The sequence below is a fragment of the Podarcis bocagei genome (assembly GCF_964188305.1).
Source record: "Podarcis bocagei genome assembly, chromosome: 1".
NCBI lineage: Eukaryota > Metazoa > Chordata > Lepidosauria > Squamata > Lacertidae > Podarcis > Podarcis bocagei.
This window is the reverse complement of record NC_138125.1, coordinates 124,982,623-125,001,258: the sequence shown is the minus strand read 5'-3', so window position 1 is coordinate 125,001,258 and position 18,636 is coordinate 124,982,623. Positions and strand designations below refer to the sequence as shown.

The 18,636-nt window shown below is 44.2% G+C and overlaps 1 protein-coding gene across 5 annotated transcripts in view; it reads right to left on the bottom strand.

The window, feature by feature from the left end:
* Positions 1-18,636, bottom strand: part of MYO1B (myosin IB) — a 147,291-nt gene that overhangs the window by 93,887 nt on the left and 34,768 nt on the right. For all 5 annotated transcript variants that reach the window (XM_081201904.1, XM_081201905.1, XM_081201906.1 and 2 more), the window contains 2 exons: positions 16,726-16,870; positions 568-683 (listed from right to left, as the gene is read on the bottom strand). In XM_081201904.1, coding sequence (XP_081058030.1) covers positions 568-683; positions 16,726-16,870 — 261 coding nt within the window. The remainder of the gene's footprint in view (positions 1-567; positions 684-16,725; positions 16,871-18,636) is intronic.

The window sequence follows — 18,636 nt, the reverse complement described above, 5'->3', positions numbered from 1 at the left end:
GTAATGCTAAGCCAGACCACAGCTTAGCCAGAAGTAGCATGGCAACAGCAGGAGGACCAGGGGAGGAACGTGGAGGCTTGACTTAACATTACATGCGACATGTCTACCATTTCAGCAAGCAGGTATTCCTAACCCAGCTTGCCTTGTAAGCTTAACCTTTCAACTTTTCCAGGTCCATCCATTCATTTGCAAATACTCCTCCAGCCACTTCCTCTCCCTCCCTGCCTCCCAGTCAGGTCTAGTTACTGAAGGCAGGAAGAGTAGGAGAGAGCGCAAAACACAGGGCTCCTATTTTCAGTGGCCACCAAGCATCTGCTGTGTCATCTAATTCTGGCCTAAGATATAACTAGAAAGCAATGTCATCTGTAAGATCAACTTCTATCACAATCAGTGAACAAAATATCCAGATTTCTTCCATTGGAACAAAAAATTATGCGAATAAACTTAGAGATAATCAAAGGCACGATGGATCAAACACATTCTGTGACTTGCAGGAAACAGCTGTTCCCGTCTATAAACTGCATTTCTTGAAGAAGAATAAGAACCTGAAACTTTTTACATACTTACATGTGAGGTCTGAGTTCATAGAAGTTTCTGTTTCTGTATTCTTCCACTTTTTCCGGGGAATAAATAGGGAGCAATCTGTATGGATTTATCGATATCACCACACTACCGATGTAAGTCTGCCGAAAATAAGAATGCACAGTGGAGTTTTAACAGCTGATGTGACAATTTAACTTACAAAACACGTTAAGGAATGCTTACCTCTCTCTACCATATCATTTGCATTGGAACAATTATCACCTGAACTCCCCAAATACAAAGGAAATTTCAAAACTGGCCAAATTAAAAAACAACCACCCAGCTTTAATTCTAAAAAGAAAAGTGAAATACAGGATTAACTTGATGAATTCATCATGAAATATTATTTTGCCTTTAAGAACACAAAACCAGCAAGTCAGTAGAGGATAACACTCTTAATATCAGGGTCGTGGGTTGGAGTCATACACTGGGTGAAATAATCATGCATTGCAGTGGGTTGGACTAGATGACCCCTATGGTCCCTTCCAACTCCATAAATCTGTGATTCTGTGAAGAATGTTTTCGGATTTGTTTAGGCCTGTGCATGCTTTACAAAGTGAGAAGCATTATGCTATAACCTACCCTAAAGGCTCTGTTGCTCCATTTAAAAGGATGTAAATCCCAAAGTGGGGTGGGGAGCCCTTCATATTTAGTAATATTGAAGAGCGTTTTGGCAAAACGTCACGTTCGTATTTTACAAATGCTCAAAAAGCAGAATGACTTCATCTCTCATTACTTGAATGGCAAGAGGAAAATACAGCTGGAAGTGAAGACAGATGAACTGTGATTTGATACCATATAATCAGCAAAGGTCTCAAGAAACTGAGGGGGGGGGGGATTCTCAAACAACTACCGCACAAAAGCATTGCATATTTGAACTCAAATTCTTGGGGGGGGGGGGGTTGGAATCTTCTTCAGACAACATAAGGGGAAATTAAGCAAGATACAAAAGGTTGTCGTCTGAGGAGAACTGGGGGTGCTATTTTTCTTTTTCGTAAGCTGTTCTGATATTCTGAGAGTGAGGAACCAGCTGTTCACCAGTGTGCTCCAAATCCAGTATACCACATCCTAAAATATCCCATTTTTTTCAAGAGGTCAAAGAACGACGCCTAGTGAGGGACACATCCATGTTCTCTTCTTGAAGTATGTCAAGAAGTCCCTGCTTTGGGTTCAGTATGACTCGGAAAGAACTCTTTGCACTAATTTAGTCACCTACAGATTCACTCCAAAGTTAACTGTGTTACAGTCCCAGTAATAGGAAGAGGTGGGGGGGGTGGAACGCCAGGGAAAGAGAATTTTCCCACACAAAACCCTCCTTCCCACCAGGACTCCAGTATAAACAAGTCCAGATATAAATGACTTAATTCCTTGAGCATGGAATGAGTGCAATTGCATTCCAGCGATGAAAACAGAACTCCTATGGGTAGGGGGAAGTAAATGCCACAGCACCGAAGGGATTAGAATATCTACGGCTTGCTGCGAGTTCTTATACTGCTACTATTTTGGAACTGCAGCCCCAAAGGACTGGTCTCGTGATCAAAGCACAGGAAGACATTGATCTGAATTCCTCTCTCTGCTTTGCCACAGAAGTTTGTGTAAGCCTGGGCCACAATTTGGCTTATCTGGGCATTAATAGTTCACACACACACACACACACACACACACACACACACACACACACTTCGCTAAGACTGATGGATGGAATCTGGCTGTTGCCATGTTACACTAGTTCTAACATGTGTTAAAGGTAAAGGGTAAAGGGACCCCTGACCATTAGGTCCAGTCGTGGCTGACTCTGGGGTTGCGGTGCTCATCTCGCTTTATTGGCCGAGGGAGCCGGCGTACAGCTTCTGGGTCATGTGGCCAGCATGACTAAGCCGCTTCTGGCAAACTAGAACAGCGCACGGAAACGCCGTTTACCTTCCTGCCGGAGCAGTACCTATTTATCTACTTGCACTTTGACGTGCTTTCAAACTGCTAGGTGGGCAGGAGCAGGGACCGAGCAACGGGATCTCACCCCGTCGTGGGGATTCGAACCGCCGACCTTCTGATCGGCAAGTCCTAGGCTCTGTGGTTTAACCCACCGCGCCACCCGCGTCCCCTAACATGTGTTAGCCAGCACTAAAACCATTGCAAAGCCATGGATCGGCTCATGATTTGAGCTGCTGAGATCCAAAAGAAACACAAGCCAGCAGGTAGACAGATCCAGTTCCCACTCATCCCATCACTGTGTGACATAATACAATAATGAACTGGGCCCACAAGGGCTTGTGAGGCACTGACCCAAGGAAGCGAAAAGAGATTATCCTGAAATAGAATGTTATTCTGCTCTGGAGGCAATAAGTACCAGTGGACACTCTTGGTTGCTCTCGGTCTAAAGGCACCTTGAACTGGCAAGAGGTGAAAAAAAGAACAGGAAAATAGCAAGAAGTTGTATTACAGTCGATACTCTGCCCCAGAAGTAAAATCAGAAGTGGCCTTTTTGGAGGTTTGCAGTAAGAATACTACAAGGATCTTCCTTGTGAGAGCACACAAAGTGTTCTTCCAAAATCAGCACAGCATATACATGCATGCTCAGTAAAAACTCTGGAACAGAGTACCTTAGCAACCAGTCATTTCAGAGTTTCTAGAAATTCTGCCTCCCCTATTCATTAATACCAGTTCTTTCTTACCAGACGCTCTCATCCCAAAAAAGTTCACACATTCTAAAATATGGCAGAATGCCCTGGATCATGCTCAAACAATTTCTGCAATGAAAACCCATTAAAACCTCTGATAGAAAAAGCCATTCACGGTAGCACACACGGTGGTGTGGTGCAGCTGAGCGATTGTTGACCCTGAACTCAATGGTCTCATCAGGCCATGCTTATTACTTCAATTGTGAAGAACGCAATGGACGTTTCTCCCCACCCTTCCACCACTGCATGCTTTACAACTGTCACTACTATCCAGATATGTTGAAGCAAAACATGCACCCAAAATGGTGTCCATGCACATTCTCATATTTTGTGTCTGGATTTTCACTTTTTGAAATATGGTGATCCTACATAAATCAGGGGTGGACTTTGGTTATATTGCACCCTGTGCAAAGGCCAAAATTTGACACCCCCCACACAACCCTTGCGCCACCTTCGCAAAACTGGATAAGGGAGGCTACTGGTCTTTGAGGAGGAGGTGTGAGAATCTAGTAAGATCCTAGAGCCCTCCGTCCTCATTCACCAAGCTGAAGGTGGTTGGAGGATGGATGGCGGCTAACAGATTGAGGTTGAATCCTGACAAGACAGAAGTACTGTTTTGGGGGGACAGGGGACGGGCGGGTGTGGAGGACTCCCTGGTCCTAAATGGGGTAACTGTGCCCCTGAAGGAGAAGGTGTGCAGCCTGGGAATCATTTTGTACTCACAGCTGCCCATAGAGGCACAGGTCAATTCTGTGTCCAGGGCAGCTGTCTACCAGCTCCACCTGGTACGCAGGCTAAGACCCGACCTGCCTGCAGACTGTCTCGCCAGAGTGGTGCATGCTCTGGTTATCTCCCGCTTGGACTACAGCAATGCGCTCTGTGTGGGGCTACTTTTGAAGGTGACCCGGAAACTACTACTAATCCAGAATGCGGCAGCTAGACTGGTGACTGGGAGCGGCCGCCAAGACTATATAACACCGGTCCTGAAAGACCCAAATTGGCTCCCAGTACGTTTCCGAGCACAATTCAAAGTGTTGGTGCTGACCTTTAAAACCCTAAAAGGCCTCGGCCCAGTATACCTGAAGGAGCGTCTCCACCCGCATCGTTCTGCCCAGACACTGAGGTCCAGCTTCGATGGCCTTCTGGCAGTTCCCTCACTGTGGGAAGCAAAGTTACAGGGAACCAGGCAGAGGGCCTTCTCGGTAGTGGCGCCCACTCTGTGGAATGCCCTCCCATCAGATGTCAAGGAAATAAACAACTATGTGACTTTTAGAAGACACCTGAAGTTTGTAATGTTCGATGTTTTATTCTGTTTTTAATCTGTTGGGAGCCGCCTAGAGCGGTTGGGGAGACCCAGCCGGATGGGTGAGGTATAAATAATAAATTATTATTATTATAAATTATTATATTATTATTGGGGGAAGAAGGCAGGAGGACTCTATGACCGTGTCAGAGCCCTCACACCTCCTTCCCAAAGTCTAGCACTTACTAGGCTTTGGGAAGGAGGCAGGAAGGCGCCCTATTGGAGGAACCGGCCATGCTGCCCTAAATCCACCTCTGCTTAAATCCCAGCACCATTAAGGGAGCTGGGCATGTTTAGCCTGGAGAAGAGGAGGTTAAGGGGTGATATGATAGCCATGTTCAAATATATAAAAGGATGTCACATAGAGGAGGGAGAAAGGTTGTTTTCTGCTGCTCCAGAGAAGCGGACACGGAGCAATGGATCCAAACTACAAGAAAGAAGATTCCACCTAAACATTAGGAAGAACTTCCTGACAGTAAGAGCTGTTCGCCAGTGGAATTTGCTGCCAAGGAGTGTGGTGGAGTCTCCTTCTTTGGAGGTCTTTAAGCAGAGGCTTGACAACCATATGTCAGGAGTGCTCTGATGGTGTTTCCTGCTTGGCAGGGGGTTGGACTCGATGGCCCTTGTGGTCTCTTCCAACTCTATGATTCTATGACTACAGAAATAAAGCAGAACTTGCTTCTGCTGTCCTGGTGTTAAAACCAGGAAATAAGAACCATTCTGTGGTAGAAAACGATAATAAAACAGTAAAATAAAAGTAATAAAATGAAGATCTACAACCATGTATGTGCCTGGCAGGCCACCACCAATTATAAAATGGTTTCAAGGCATATTGGAAGAAAGCATATTGGGGAGACCAGCGGGAGCCCAGCTTGCTGATGCCGGGCCAGGTACAGACCTGAGGCATGTTTGTCGCTGTCTCCACCTCCTACTGCTCTCTATGTAGTCATTAGGGGACCCCTGGGCTGCAGACCCCTAGATTTTGGCTTAGCTGCACCACAGACTATTCATTATTATGACTATCATTATCCTAAGATAAGATAGCTCCAAACCTCATGAAGAAAGCAAGGGCAACACAAGACACTAACCAGATTCCCCTGGGAACAGATTGGCAAGCCCATTTTAACCAATCTTTGAAACCAGGGTGCAAGAGAGGAAATTTGATTAGCGGTGACCCAAATGTCATGCTGCCACAGCATGCTTTAAAATGACATTTGCATAGCCCTGGGTTATTGCCCACAAAGCAGCAGCACTTTTATTGCATCCAATAAATAAGCTTTTTGATGTGTGTGCTGGCTTTTATGTATGTGCCAGAACCTGGGCATAAGCTTGCAAAGAATTGGAAACACTAATATTAAACCAAAGAGATGGGGAAAGAATATAAGCCCATATAAACTTTGCTGATAAGGCCACAGTTGGCTTCAGTCTAAATTAAACAAGTCCCACATTCACCAACACCTCAGGCAGAACAAGTCCCAAAATGTTCCAACGCCACATGAAATAATCGAAGGGGAGTCCAACATTGAGTAGGCTCCTGGTCAAGAGCCAATTTTGTTCGATTGTCTAAGCACATCCTTCAGGTCTGTAATTCGGGGCCGCAACTGGACACCCAAGTCCTGCAAAGTGGCCCTGAGAAAACCATACGAACAAAAACGTAACTAATTTCAGAACCTGGGTCTATAAGTACTTAGGAGCATTTCCTTCCTTTGCTCAAAGAGCACATAGTCTTTATAAAGTCTTCACTGTCCCGCAACGTCCCTTCCAGTGTTCTTTAATATACATGTGTGCCCTGGTACCTATGTTTAGAGGCTAAAAGGACCTGCTCAGCAGAGCTTGTAAGCCTTGCTAGGGAGGAAAAAGAAAGAGTATTTTTTAAAATGCTATTGCTTCCCCACCCTGGAATATTTGTAACCTGGTTATGTAATTAACCCTCCAAAAAAGACACCGAAATGACAAACCTTCCATTTTTACTTCTTGCTTTGAACTATAACGGATTTAACCATAGCTTCTAACCCACACCTAGCTATCACCTCAGGGGCAAATTATACATTATATGCAAATGTGGGTAACAAAGCCCTGACTCGAAAAAAATTATAAACAGTCTCAGGACGCTGCAATTTGGAGCAGAGAGGCGGCTGAAGGAGTGGATACTGTTTCCCCTTCTTACAAGGCTCCAGGATCTGGGAAGGATAAGCTAGAGGCATTTTGAAGGGGGAAGTCTCTTCATGGGTCCAGTGTTCAAAATTCCCCAGGCGCCAGGCACATTTTGCTATTGGTGCAGGTCCAGCTGTGCATATGTGGAGATTTCAGGGCAGCCAGGTTGGCAACCACAGAGGTTTAAAAACCTCTGACTTAGTCCATAGTTAATGCCATTTCCATCATGTGTGTTTCTCCTTCTTGCACACTGGGACAAGTGAATTGTGGTAAGAGAGAGAGCTACAGTCAAGCAACGTAATTAAGATCATAGAAACGAAAAACTGTAGCGCTGGAAGGGGTTCCCAAGAGTCATCTAGTTTAACCAACTGGTGAACAGACGTTCCATTGGGGTGACTATAACCCAGGTTTAAGGGGTCATTTGGTGCCTAGCTTATATATATGAGTTTCTAAAACTGCGCCTCCACCCCCATCGTGCAGCCCAGACACTGAGGTCCAGCTCCGAGGGCCTTCTGGCAGTTCCCTCACTGCAAGAAGTGAAGTTACAGGGAACCAGGCAGAGGGCCTTCTCAGTAGTGGCGCCCGCCCTGTGGAACACCTTCCCATCTGACTTTTAGAAGACATCTGAAGGCAGCCCTGTTTAGGGAAATTTTTAATGTTTGATTGTGTTTTTAATATTTTGTTGGGAGCCACCCAGAGTGGCTGGGGAAACCCAGTCAGATGGGTGGGCTATAAATATATTATTATTATTATTATTATTATTATTATTATTATTATTATTATTATTCTACAGACAGACATTCAATATGGTCAAAAGCTTTTCCGGCATCCATAAAAAGAAATGCTCCTGGTTCTTTTTATTTGTTTTTATTACACTGTGTCACTCTTCTGTCTTTTACAAAGTTTGGTTGTTCTCTTTCAATTATTCTATTTAAACGGTTAGCTAGTACTTTGGTCCATAACTTTACACTGTAATTGAACAATGACAAAGAACTATACAATGAAGTTTTAAGATGTTTTCTTTAAGAACAACTACTATTTTGGCATTCTCCCAGGTTCTTGGCATGTTTTTAGACATTTCTATTGAATTAATCATAGAGGTTAGTGTGTCAAAGCTGCTCCCTTATAAAATAAAATTATGGTACAAGTCCATCCATTCCTGCAAGTCCTTTTAGAGCAGCTTTTACTTCCTCCATTTCAACTGGCGCATTCAATTTCCTTACATCCTCTTCTTTTAGTTTAGACAATTTTAAAGAGTTTAAGAATTTATTAACCTCAGTCGATAAAGGACTCTCCATTTTATATTATGTTCTATTAAATTTCTCAAATTCCATAACAATCTATTTGGGTGTTAGAGCCCATTCTTGTCCCGTGGGGGGGGGGGTTATAGAGCTATTCATTTATCTCTTCCTTCTTCAACATATGGGGCAGAAATTTATCAGCTTTGTTCAGTTTCTCAAATATCTTTTTATTTGTTCGGGGGTTTTTTGTTTTTGTTTTTAATCTCAATGGTCTTGCCACATATTTGCCTTTTTTCCGTTCTTGTTTTCAAGCCAGGAGTAATTGCTTACAGATTTCTGAAGCACAAGTTTCTAAATTTTCTCTCTCAAGTTCTCTTATTTGTTGTTCTAATAAATATATTCCTTGTTTCCTTTTCTTTCTTATATAAGCTGTCTTCTTTATCAGCTCTCCCTATATTACTACTTTACTGGTATCCCATATTGGAATCATAGAATTGTAGAGTTGCTACAACGACGCGGGTGGTGCTGTGGGTTAAACCATAGAGCCTAGGACTTGCCGATCAGAAGGTCGGCGGTTCAAATCCCCGTGACGGGGTGAGCTCCTGTTGCTCAGTCCCTGCTCCTGCCAACCTAGCAGTTCGAAAGCACGTCAGAGTACAAGTAGATAAATATGTACCACTCCGGCGGGAAGGTAAACGGTGTTTCCGTGCACTGCTCTGGTTCACCAGAAGTGGCTTAGCCATGCTGGCCAGCTGTACGCCGGCTCCCTCAGCCAATAAAGCGAGATGAGCGCCGCAACCCCCGAGACGGCCACAACTGGACCAAATGGTCAGGGGTCCCTTTACCTTTACCTTTAAGGGACTACAAGGCTCATCTCATCCACCCCCCCTGCAATGCAGGAATCTTTTGCCTAACGTGGGGCTCAAACCCATGACCCTCAGATTAAGAGCATCATGTTCTACCCACTGAGCTATCCCACATTTTGGTTTTGCTTATTGCTTTCCTGTTGGCTTTTATGTGTTTGCAAAATCGCATGGCATTTCTTCTCCAAATGAAAAGCAGTACAGTGGTACCTTGGGTTAAGTACTTAATTTGTTCCGGAGGTCTGTACTTAACCTGAAACTGTTCTTAACCTGAAGCACCAATTTAGCTAATGTGGTCTCCTGTGCCACTGCTGCACAATTTCTGTTCTCATCCTGAAGCAAAGCTCTTAACCCAAGGTACTATTTCTGGGTTGGCGGAGTATGTAACCTGAAGCGTATGTAACCTGAAGCGTATGTAACCCGAGGTACCACTGTATAGAAATCCTTTTAATAATAACTGCTGCCATTTACAACAGCCACAAGCACAGAAGTTAAGTCAGATACTGAAATTAAACTGTAATATATCAAAAGGCCTTTTAATAAGTCTGGTAGCACTAAGAGTTGAGGACAATCAAGAGTATTTGCATCACTAAGGCAGTCCAATCAACCAACTAGTTGATTCGTAGCATCTGATGCCCTCCAGATGCTATTGGACTCTATGGGAGGAATTCATTATTGCACTAAGTGGGAGATGTGGGCAATGAATGAAGTCCACTTACATAGCAGGACTTTTTCCTTTCTTTTTGCCCTGTGCCTCCCTAAGCATGTTCTGGGGTTTTCCGAAGCCTACAGAGCAGATTTGTTCTGTGCTCAAGGGGAGAAGGGTGGTGGGAATCCTGTTGTGGACCTTATTCTGCGCATGCAAGAACTTTGCTGAATCTCGCCCTATATTCCATGTTCCCCAGCCAGGATGTCCAATTGTCAGGAATGATGCAAGCTGCAGTGCAAGATCTGGGGAACCACCGATTCCCTCCCCTGATCTAGACACTATAGCTTACAGATCTGTTAATAGGCTGAAAATCAGATGCAGCCATAGCACATTTCATTGCACCTTCTAAAAGAGAGCTGTTTTACACACCTATTCATCTCTCCCCTAGTTAGTTGAAGGCAGCATGCCAGTTCTTGGATCCAAGTCAAAGGCAGTAAATGGTGAGGCAGCGACTGAGAGGGTGGGGTGGAAGAGAAGAGATGGCGCTCTTCCCTGCTCTTAAAGAACTCGCTGCACTGGATCAATAAAGCTGAAAGAAAATTTACTTGGCCGTTGAAGACTGACAAGGAGAGGCAGGAGGGGAGTGCCTGCCCCTCTTTTATTCCAGGAAATCATAAATGCAAAAATGCATTAACTCAAGTCCTCGGGCCAAAAAGGGAGAGAATGTAATTCTGCATTGCATCATTATTGATTCTATCGGGAGGATTAGATACTTTCATTAACACAGGAATCATGGCCGATTGAACGGCCAAGCTGTTTCAAGGGCAGAATACAGAATCTAAACTGGCAAAGGTAGACAGGTACATGTGATTTATGCAACCCAGCACTTACGGGATAGACAGCCTACCTTTCGAGTAAAGAAAATTAAGAACAATTTTGCCTGTGACTCATTCTATAGTTACCACTCAAGGTAGTTTACCTTGAGACTCACAGCCGCTCTCCGTTTCTACCTTGGTGCCAGTAACAGCTATTCTCTTCCCTCTACGCTTCCTGCCCCCAACACATGCTGAATTCGTGGTGCAGACAGAACTGCTGGACCACTTCTTGATCTTCCCCAAGTTTTTTTGTTTAAAAGATGCATCATGAAGACTCTTAATGAGAGGTGCTGGTTCAAAGATCTCAAATCTGAGGTTCAGGTATCTCACGGGCTGTCACATGGAAGATGGAGCAAGATGTTTTTTCCTGTTCTGGAAGGTAGGACTTGAACCAATGACCAAGAAAGGAAAGTCCGACTAAACATCAGGAAAAACTTTCTGACAGTAAGAGCTGTTTGAGAGTGAAACAGTCTCCCAGGGAGGTTGTGGACTCTCCTTACTTGGAGGTTTCTGAGCAAGTTGGATGGCCATCTGTCATGGATGCTTTAGCCGAGTTCCCTGCTTTGCAGATGATTCAACTAGATGGCCCTCAAACTCTACAATTCTACAGGAGATATTCTACTGCTGGGATGGCTCAGTCAGTAGAACATGAGGTTCTTAACCTCAGGGTCGTGGGTCGGAACCCCATGTTGGGCAAGAAGGGGGTTGGACTACATGACCCTTGCGGTACTTTCCAACTCTACTCTGTGTGTGTGTGTGTGTGTGTGTGTGTGTGTGTGAAGGTTTGGTGGGAAGGGTGTGCGTGAGACGTGAGGTATGGAGCAAATGAAATGCAGAAAAGCATGGTCATCATTTCTCATTACCCAGTAATGTTGGTAGGTCAGCTATCGCATAAAATGTGTGAAAAATTCTTTGTCTCGGTTCGACCCGCAATTATGATAGCCTTGAAATTCCTGGTGTATTTCATCCGTCTCCCTTTGAAGTTCCTTCGCTTTAAAAGAGTACATTTTCAGCATCTCACATGACAACCCCTTCCCCCTAAATTGCATTTTAAAGCCCTGGAGAGCCTGAAAAGCAGCCTGATTGTGGGTGAGGGAGAGGGGAAGAAGAGTGGCTAGCATATACCTTTGAATATACACTTGATTTCTCTGTAGCTTTTCTCACTGCCTTATATTCACTAAAGAACTGTGCCCCTTATCCACAGCCCCACATGCACAAAGCACTTTAGAAAAGGGAAACCTTGCACCTTGAGGAAGGCAAGAGTTTGTGTCTGTACTTGAATGCTCCCTCACTAGAACAGAACCACCACGGATCCTTCTGCGCATTTAGCTATGTATCAGGTTCAAAATTCTTGCAAATCCAACAGCAGTCTTTGCCTTCCTTGATCCGTCACGCCAAGCAAAGTTTCAGATTTCAGGATGTGAGGCTTCAGGGCCGAGGTTTGCTTTACAATTAAGTAGAGCACATTTAACAAGTGGTACAACATGCTCCAGAGGGCAGGGGAACAGGTTCAGTAAGGAGGGAAAGCAGCGAGGGCAGCAAAATTTACATAGCAATAGAACGATTGGGAGCACAAACGACATTCTTAGCATTACTTGGAAAATAAAAAAAAGCAACAGAGCAGCAAGAACATGACCTGGTGCCTCAGTGAAAAAGCTACCTTCTTTACACTAACAATCAAAGGCCTATCTAAGAAGCAAGTGTTTGCTTCAATCTCATTGGTCCTACCAATTGTTTTAAGTGAAAATAATCAGATATGTTGGCTGCCCCTATCATTTCTCTTTTTTGGCCAAGATATGATGACTAGGATTTTCATACTTGCTTGAAAGTCTTTTTTAATCCGACACCAGACCAAACAGCTCTGTTTTAAGTTAATAGGCATTACCACCCGGAAACTTCAATTTTTGCAGAGATCTCAGCCACTTGTTTGTTGGTTTCAGCCACTTGTTTATTAGTTTCTAGGCCTTGTTTAATTGTTTCAGCCCCGTTTCGCTAAAAATTCCAAAGATTCATTAATTTTGCAAAGTGCTTGTGCAGGTCATCATTTCCCCCCTCGTACGTTTGACAACCACCTGGCTATCCAGAAAGAACAGAGTCAAAAAGAAAGAGTAGAAACTAACAAGCAAAACCAGGCATCTCACCTCCATACCTGAAAGTTGTTCAAGGCAGTAGGTTTAACAGTCAAATCCACCTTAAGGGCCATTTGGGAGGATGGGCGGGGATATAAATAATAATAAATTTCACACGCTGCAAGTGTCAATCAGTCTGGAGCTTCAGCCAATCCCAGTCCTCTGAGATGCATTTGCCACATTCAAATGAAGCATCTTTAGCTATGCAACTTGAGAGGTAAAGGGACCCCTGACCATTAGGTCCAGTCGCGGACGACTCTGGGGTTGCGGCGCTCATCTTGCTTTATTGGCCAGCATGACTAAGCCACTTCTGGCGAACCAGAGCAGCACATGGAAACGCCGTTTACCTTCCCACCGGAGCAGTTCCTATTTATCTACTTGCACTTCATGCTTTCGAACTGCTAGGTTGGCCGTCGCGGGGATTCGAACTGCCAACCTAAAATGTGTGAAGTGGAACCAAAATGTTGTGAGGTGATACTAAAACTAAGTTCTACATCTGAACGTCGAGGGTGGCAATAGTTAGCCAAAGTTTATAGCTTTTGTGAACTTTTAAAGAAAAAAATTGATCCCATTTTATCTCTGACAGACAAATGCAGGGCTATATTACTTAATGAACAGACATACACACGCTTTGCTTTTCTTAAACTTCGCAAGCCTGATCTCAAAACAAAATAAAAAAAATCCTTCTAGTAGCACCTTGGAGACCAACTAAGTTTGTTACTGGTGTGAGGTTTCGTGTATCTGAATGCACACGAAAGCTCATACCAATAACAAACTTAGCTGGTCTCTAAGGTGATACTGGAAGGAATTTTTTAATTTTGTTTCGACTACGGCAGACCAACACGGCTGCCTACCTGTGTCTAAAACCCTGATCTGGCTAGCTTGCAGCACAGATACTGAGAATCCCAAGACAAAAGCAGAAAAGTAACAGAGGTCTGGACCATTACACAGTGCTTGCTAGGTTTTTAAAAAATAAATATAAGTGAAGCAGGCTCTCACATGCCCTTGATATGAAGAGACAATCCCCATAAGGCTTTCTGTAGCCTGGAGCATGTGAAATCCTGCTTTCCTTTTTCTTTTCTTTAAACAACCTTGTTTATAAGCAGGTCCTTGTCAGCCCTTAAGAACGATACTGTAACAGCAAAATGAAAATTAGCTAATACTCCTAAATAAATCTCTTTTAAGCAATAAAACAGAGGGTGAGAGAGAAAGGAGAAGAGGCATGGTAGAACTGGCAGGTGAACAAGTGTAATTCTGCATCCAGGGCAGCTGTCCTCCAGTTCCATCTGGTACACCAGCTGAGACCCTACCTGCCTGCGCACTGTCTTGCTAGATTGGTACATGCCCTGGTTATCTCCCACTTGGACTACTGCAATGCAGTCTACGTGAAGCTACCTTAGAAGGTGACCAGAAACGACAACTAATCCAGAATGCAGCAGCTAGACTGGTGACTGGGAACGGCCACCAGGACCATATAACACTGGTCCTGAAAGATATACTGTACATTGGCTCTCAGTTTGTTTCAGAGCACAATTCAAAGTGTTGGTGCTGACCTTGAAAGCCCTAAATACCCTTTATACCTGAGGGAGAGTCTCCACTCCCATCGTTCAGCCTGGACCCTGAGATCCAGCACCGAGGGCCTTCTGGCAGTTCCCTCACTGCAAAATGTGAAGCTACAGGGATCCAAGCAGAGGGCCTTCTCAGTAGTGGCACCCTCCTATCAGATGTCAAGCAGATGAGCAATTACATATCCTTTAGAAGACCTCTGAAGACAGCCCTGTATAGGGAAGCCTTTTAATGCTTAATGTTTTGTTATGTTTTTACATATGTTGGAAGCCACCCAGAGTGTCTGCAGCAACCCAGTCGGATGGGTCGGGTACAAATAATAAATTAATATTATTATAGTTTCATTTCTAACTCTGGTTAGCAATGCTTTCACATTTATTCTGAAATGGAAGCTGAGTGAGACAAGGGGAGTTCACTGGGGTGGCATGGGGAGCATACGTCCTTGTGGCCTTGCACCCAACCTCTAAACCTTTATAGCTATACACCTGGCACAGATCACCATTCTAAACTAGCCTGTTGGCTGAGTCTATGCAAGCGGCTGAGCAGTCGAAAAGCCTAAAGCAATTCTGAGTCACAGAATACTCTCCTTATCAAAAGGGAAGAATGGCCTTTGAAGACAGACCAACACTGCAATCCTTTCTCTTTTTTGAGGTCCTAAACAGTAGCAGTTTACACACACAAAAAGCTTTGGGGGGGAAATCTGCTCAGAGGAGGGAAATCTCATGTGCATACATCAAGAGTCTTGTCAACAGAGGAGTCCACCAAGCAAACTCCAGAATGAGTTCAAAAGGAAAGGAAAATCAAGGTGTATTATTATGCAATTCACTTTCAGGAATCAAGGCCACCTGTTGACCCCTAGGCAAGTTTCCCAGTTACGAAATACATGCATTTACTTTTAAAAGTGGCCTTGACCAAACTTTTTGTTACCTTTCCACCCCCAAGATAACCCTGCCTTGAAAATTGCCTCTCCTCCTCCAACTCTACCACCCTGAGCCACTCCAGGGTTTCCTGCTGTCAAACAACTCCACCCCTTCTCCTCTGTTGCTCCATATGCCTTAAACTCCCTCCCAGCACCACTTCTTCCCCCCCCCCACCTGCTTAATAAAGTCTTAATGCAATGATGGTTTTATGTTGTTATGAAACATTCCAGAAGACCCAACAACAAAATTCAGTTCCCAGCATTTATTTATTTTTAATAAAACAGGCAAGTGAATATTGCAATTCATCACCTTAAAATGACATCGCTTCAGGATTACCATGTTATCAGCTGAATGGGTTTATTTGTCCACTGTTATGCATACAACATTTCAAAATATTTATCAGTTTTTTAAAAAATACCGTAAGCATTTTAAATCCATGTAGAACACATGGTGGATAGCTGATATCTAAAACCTAAGATCTGGAAATGTTCCTAAAACATATATGACTGGGCCTGTGTGGAAAAACACCATTGTTTCATGTTCACCGAGTGGGTATTTGCAGCCTTATGTATTTGATTGGTCAGCTCAGAGTGTCAACTATCAGGCAAGTGGCTAATTTTGGGTGACAAATTGTGCAACAGATTTCCTGACTAGTAAGGCAGAGCTCATGGGAGTCGAAACATGTTTGGTGTTTAGTTATTGCTTGTCACATTGGTTTGATGCATAGGTATCAATGAGAACCATACCATTGCATTCCATTAATGTTATTCACATCTTCATTGCATACCCTGATTTTCTATGTGTTTATTTGACTGTTTTGGTCGCAACCAATTCTGTGTCTAAATACAATTTTGAATCCCTGTACCGAAATGCATGGAACGATCCCATATTTCTATCTATCTATCATCTATCTATCTATCTATAATTCAATTTATATACCACAATTTATCCAAAGATCCCAGGGTAGTGTACAACATTAAAAGCATAATTTACATAGCATCATAATAAAAGACAATTAAAAAATCACAGAAAAAAATCATAATAACAGTAAAGGTAAAGGGACCCCTGACAGTTAAGTCCAGTCGCGAACAACTCTGGGGTTGCGGCGTTCATCTCGCTTTACTGGCTGAGGGAGCCGGCATTTGTCCGCAGACAGTTTTTCCAGGTCATGTGGCCAGCATGACTAAGCCGCTTCTGGCGAAACCAGAGCAGCGCATGGAAATGTCGTTTACCTTTCCACCTTTATCTACTTGCACTTTGACGTGCTTTCGAACTGCTAGGTTGGCAGGAGCTGGGAGCTCCCACATTTTAAAGGCCATAGATTGTTTAATGGCCGAAGGCATGAGTAAACAGGAATGTTTTTGCCTGGTGCTTAAAGACATACAATGATGGCACCAGGCAAGCCTCTCTGGAGAGAGCATTCCACAAACGGGGAGTCACCACAGAAAAGGTCCATTCTTGTGTTGTCACCCTCCAAACCTCTTGGAGAGGGGGGGACACAAAGAAGGGTCTCAGATGATCTGGGTCAGGTTGTATGGAGGCAGTCCTTAAGGCAGCCTTTCTCAACCTGTGGGTCCCCAGATGTTGTTGAACTACAACTCCCATCACCCCTAGCTAGCAAGGCCAGAGCTCAGGGGTGATGGGAGTTGTAGTCCAACAACATCAGGGGACCCACAGGTTGAAAACGACTGCCTTAAGGTATTGAGATCCTGGGTGAGGCTTTCTTTACAAGCTCCATTATAGAGTAAGGTTACAACATACTTACATATATCTCACTGTGATCAAAACGCTGTTTGAGATTATCGATAAAGGATTCCTCCGTGAGCGGCTCGAGAAGCACCATATCCCCTACCCCGATCATGTTGTCCAAAAGAGATGTCTTCACCTCCATCTTTGCCATTTTCTCCTTACTGCAGGCAGAAACCAAAAGCAAGGAGATTAAACTTTAACATAAAACACAAGTACAAAGTACCTCAAATGACTTTCAAGCACATAGCAACACAGGAGGGGGGGAAGGGGTATTTTGGAAAAATTGCTCACAGCAGGCAGCGTAATCAAAAGAAACTGAGCAGAAGCACTCGAGAGCATTGCCTTCAAGGTCAGAAAACAACTGCTTCCACTGTTTGCTTTTGCTATATCGCAACTATGAAAAAACCATTCAGGGAAGGTAGAAGACGCCGAGAACTCAGGTCTCCTTGCAGTGTGGTTCTGTAACTTTTCTAGCCCTAAATGGCTTCGGCCCTTTAGGATCATCTACACCCCAGTAGTTCAGCCCAGACATTGAGGTCCAGCTCCGAGGGCCTTCTAGCAGTTCCCTCCCTGCGAGAAGTGAGGCTGCAGGGAACCAGGCAGAGGGCCTTCTCGGTAGTAGCTCCTGCCCTGTTGAACACCCTCCCATCAGATGTCAAAGAAATAAACAACTATCTGACATTTAGAAGACATCTGAAGGCAGTGTTGTGCAGTGGTGCCTCTGGTTAAGAACTTAATTCGTTCCAGAGGTCTGTTCTTAAGCGGAAACCATTCTTATCCTGAGGCGCGCTTTCGCTAATGGGGCCTCCCACGTGCCTCCGATGCACGATTTCCGTTCGCATCCTGGGGCAAAGTTCTGAAACCAGGAGCAGCTACTTCTGGGGTAGTGGAGCTCGTAACCTGAAGCATTCGTAACCAGACGCGTTCGTAACCAGAGGTACCATTGTATAGGGAAGGTTTTTAATGTTTTATAATGTTTTTATATATGCTAGAAGCTGCTCAGAGTGGCTGGGGCAACCCAGTCAGATGGGCGGGATACAAATAATAAAATTATTATTAGCCATGACAAAATCACAACCATCCTAAAGAATGAAGTTGCAAATTTACAGCTAAAACAAGCAGACTTACTGCCTTGTAAGAATTATCGTGGCTACATCTCAAAAGCAACCAGGGTATCACAGCACTGGGGTGGCCAACCATTAAGAAGCAGGGCCTCTGTACCTTAATTAAAACATGTACATGGTAGAATTATGGTCATGGCAGCTTATCTTGCCAGAGAGGTATCTCCATGAGAATTATTCCATCTGCAAAGCTAACTGAAGGTACAGGAAAATTGAATGCACACTGTAAGGTCGCAGCCTTGTGTTTATCTCCACACTATCTACATAGAAAGAGTCCCTTTAATTCACATGTTTCCAAAAAGCTGTAATTAGACGCGTTCATGGCTTCCAAACAAAAGGAAACAGTTTGGCTTTAGTGAACATGTACTGAAGGGGTTAATGGGCAGCCCGGCTATTTAATCGACTGCAGGTGGTTAATAAGCCTGGTATTAGCACTGAACTGGGAGGGTCCGGCACGGAACAAAACTCATCAGAAAAGACTAGAAGGATCCCAAAGGATCCCACCGCCTTACGTAGGCTTGACTGAAAGCCTTGCTGCATTCTTTGTAAAAAGGAAATAAAGGCATTTGGTCTGGAAGAAGAAAACCAAGCAAAAGGAAAACGTAACTGCATAGAACAGGGGTCGGCAAACTAAGGCCTGCGGGCCAGATGCGGCCCTCCAGGCTCATAAATCCAGCCTGCCGCCAGCTCAGTAAGTCCCCGCGCACTGCGTACTCCTCACTGCACGGGGACTGACTTCCACAACGCTGGCATGGCTTCTGGGCAGGCGGTGACGCTGGCGCGGCTTCAGATTGGCTGCAGGAAGT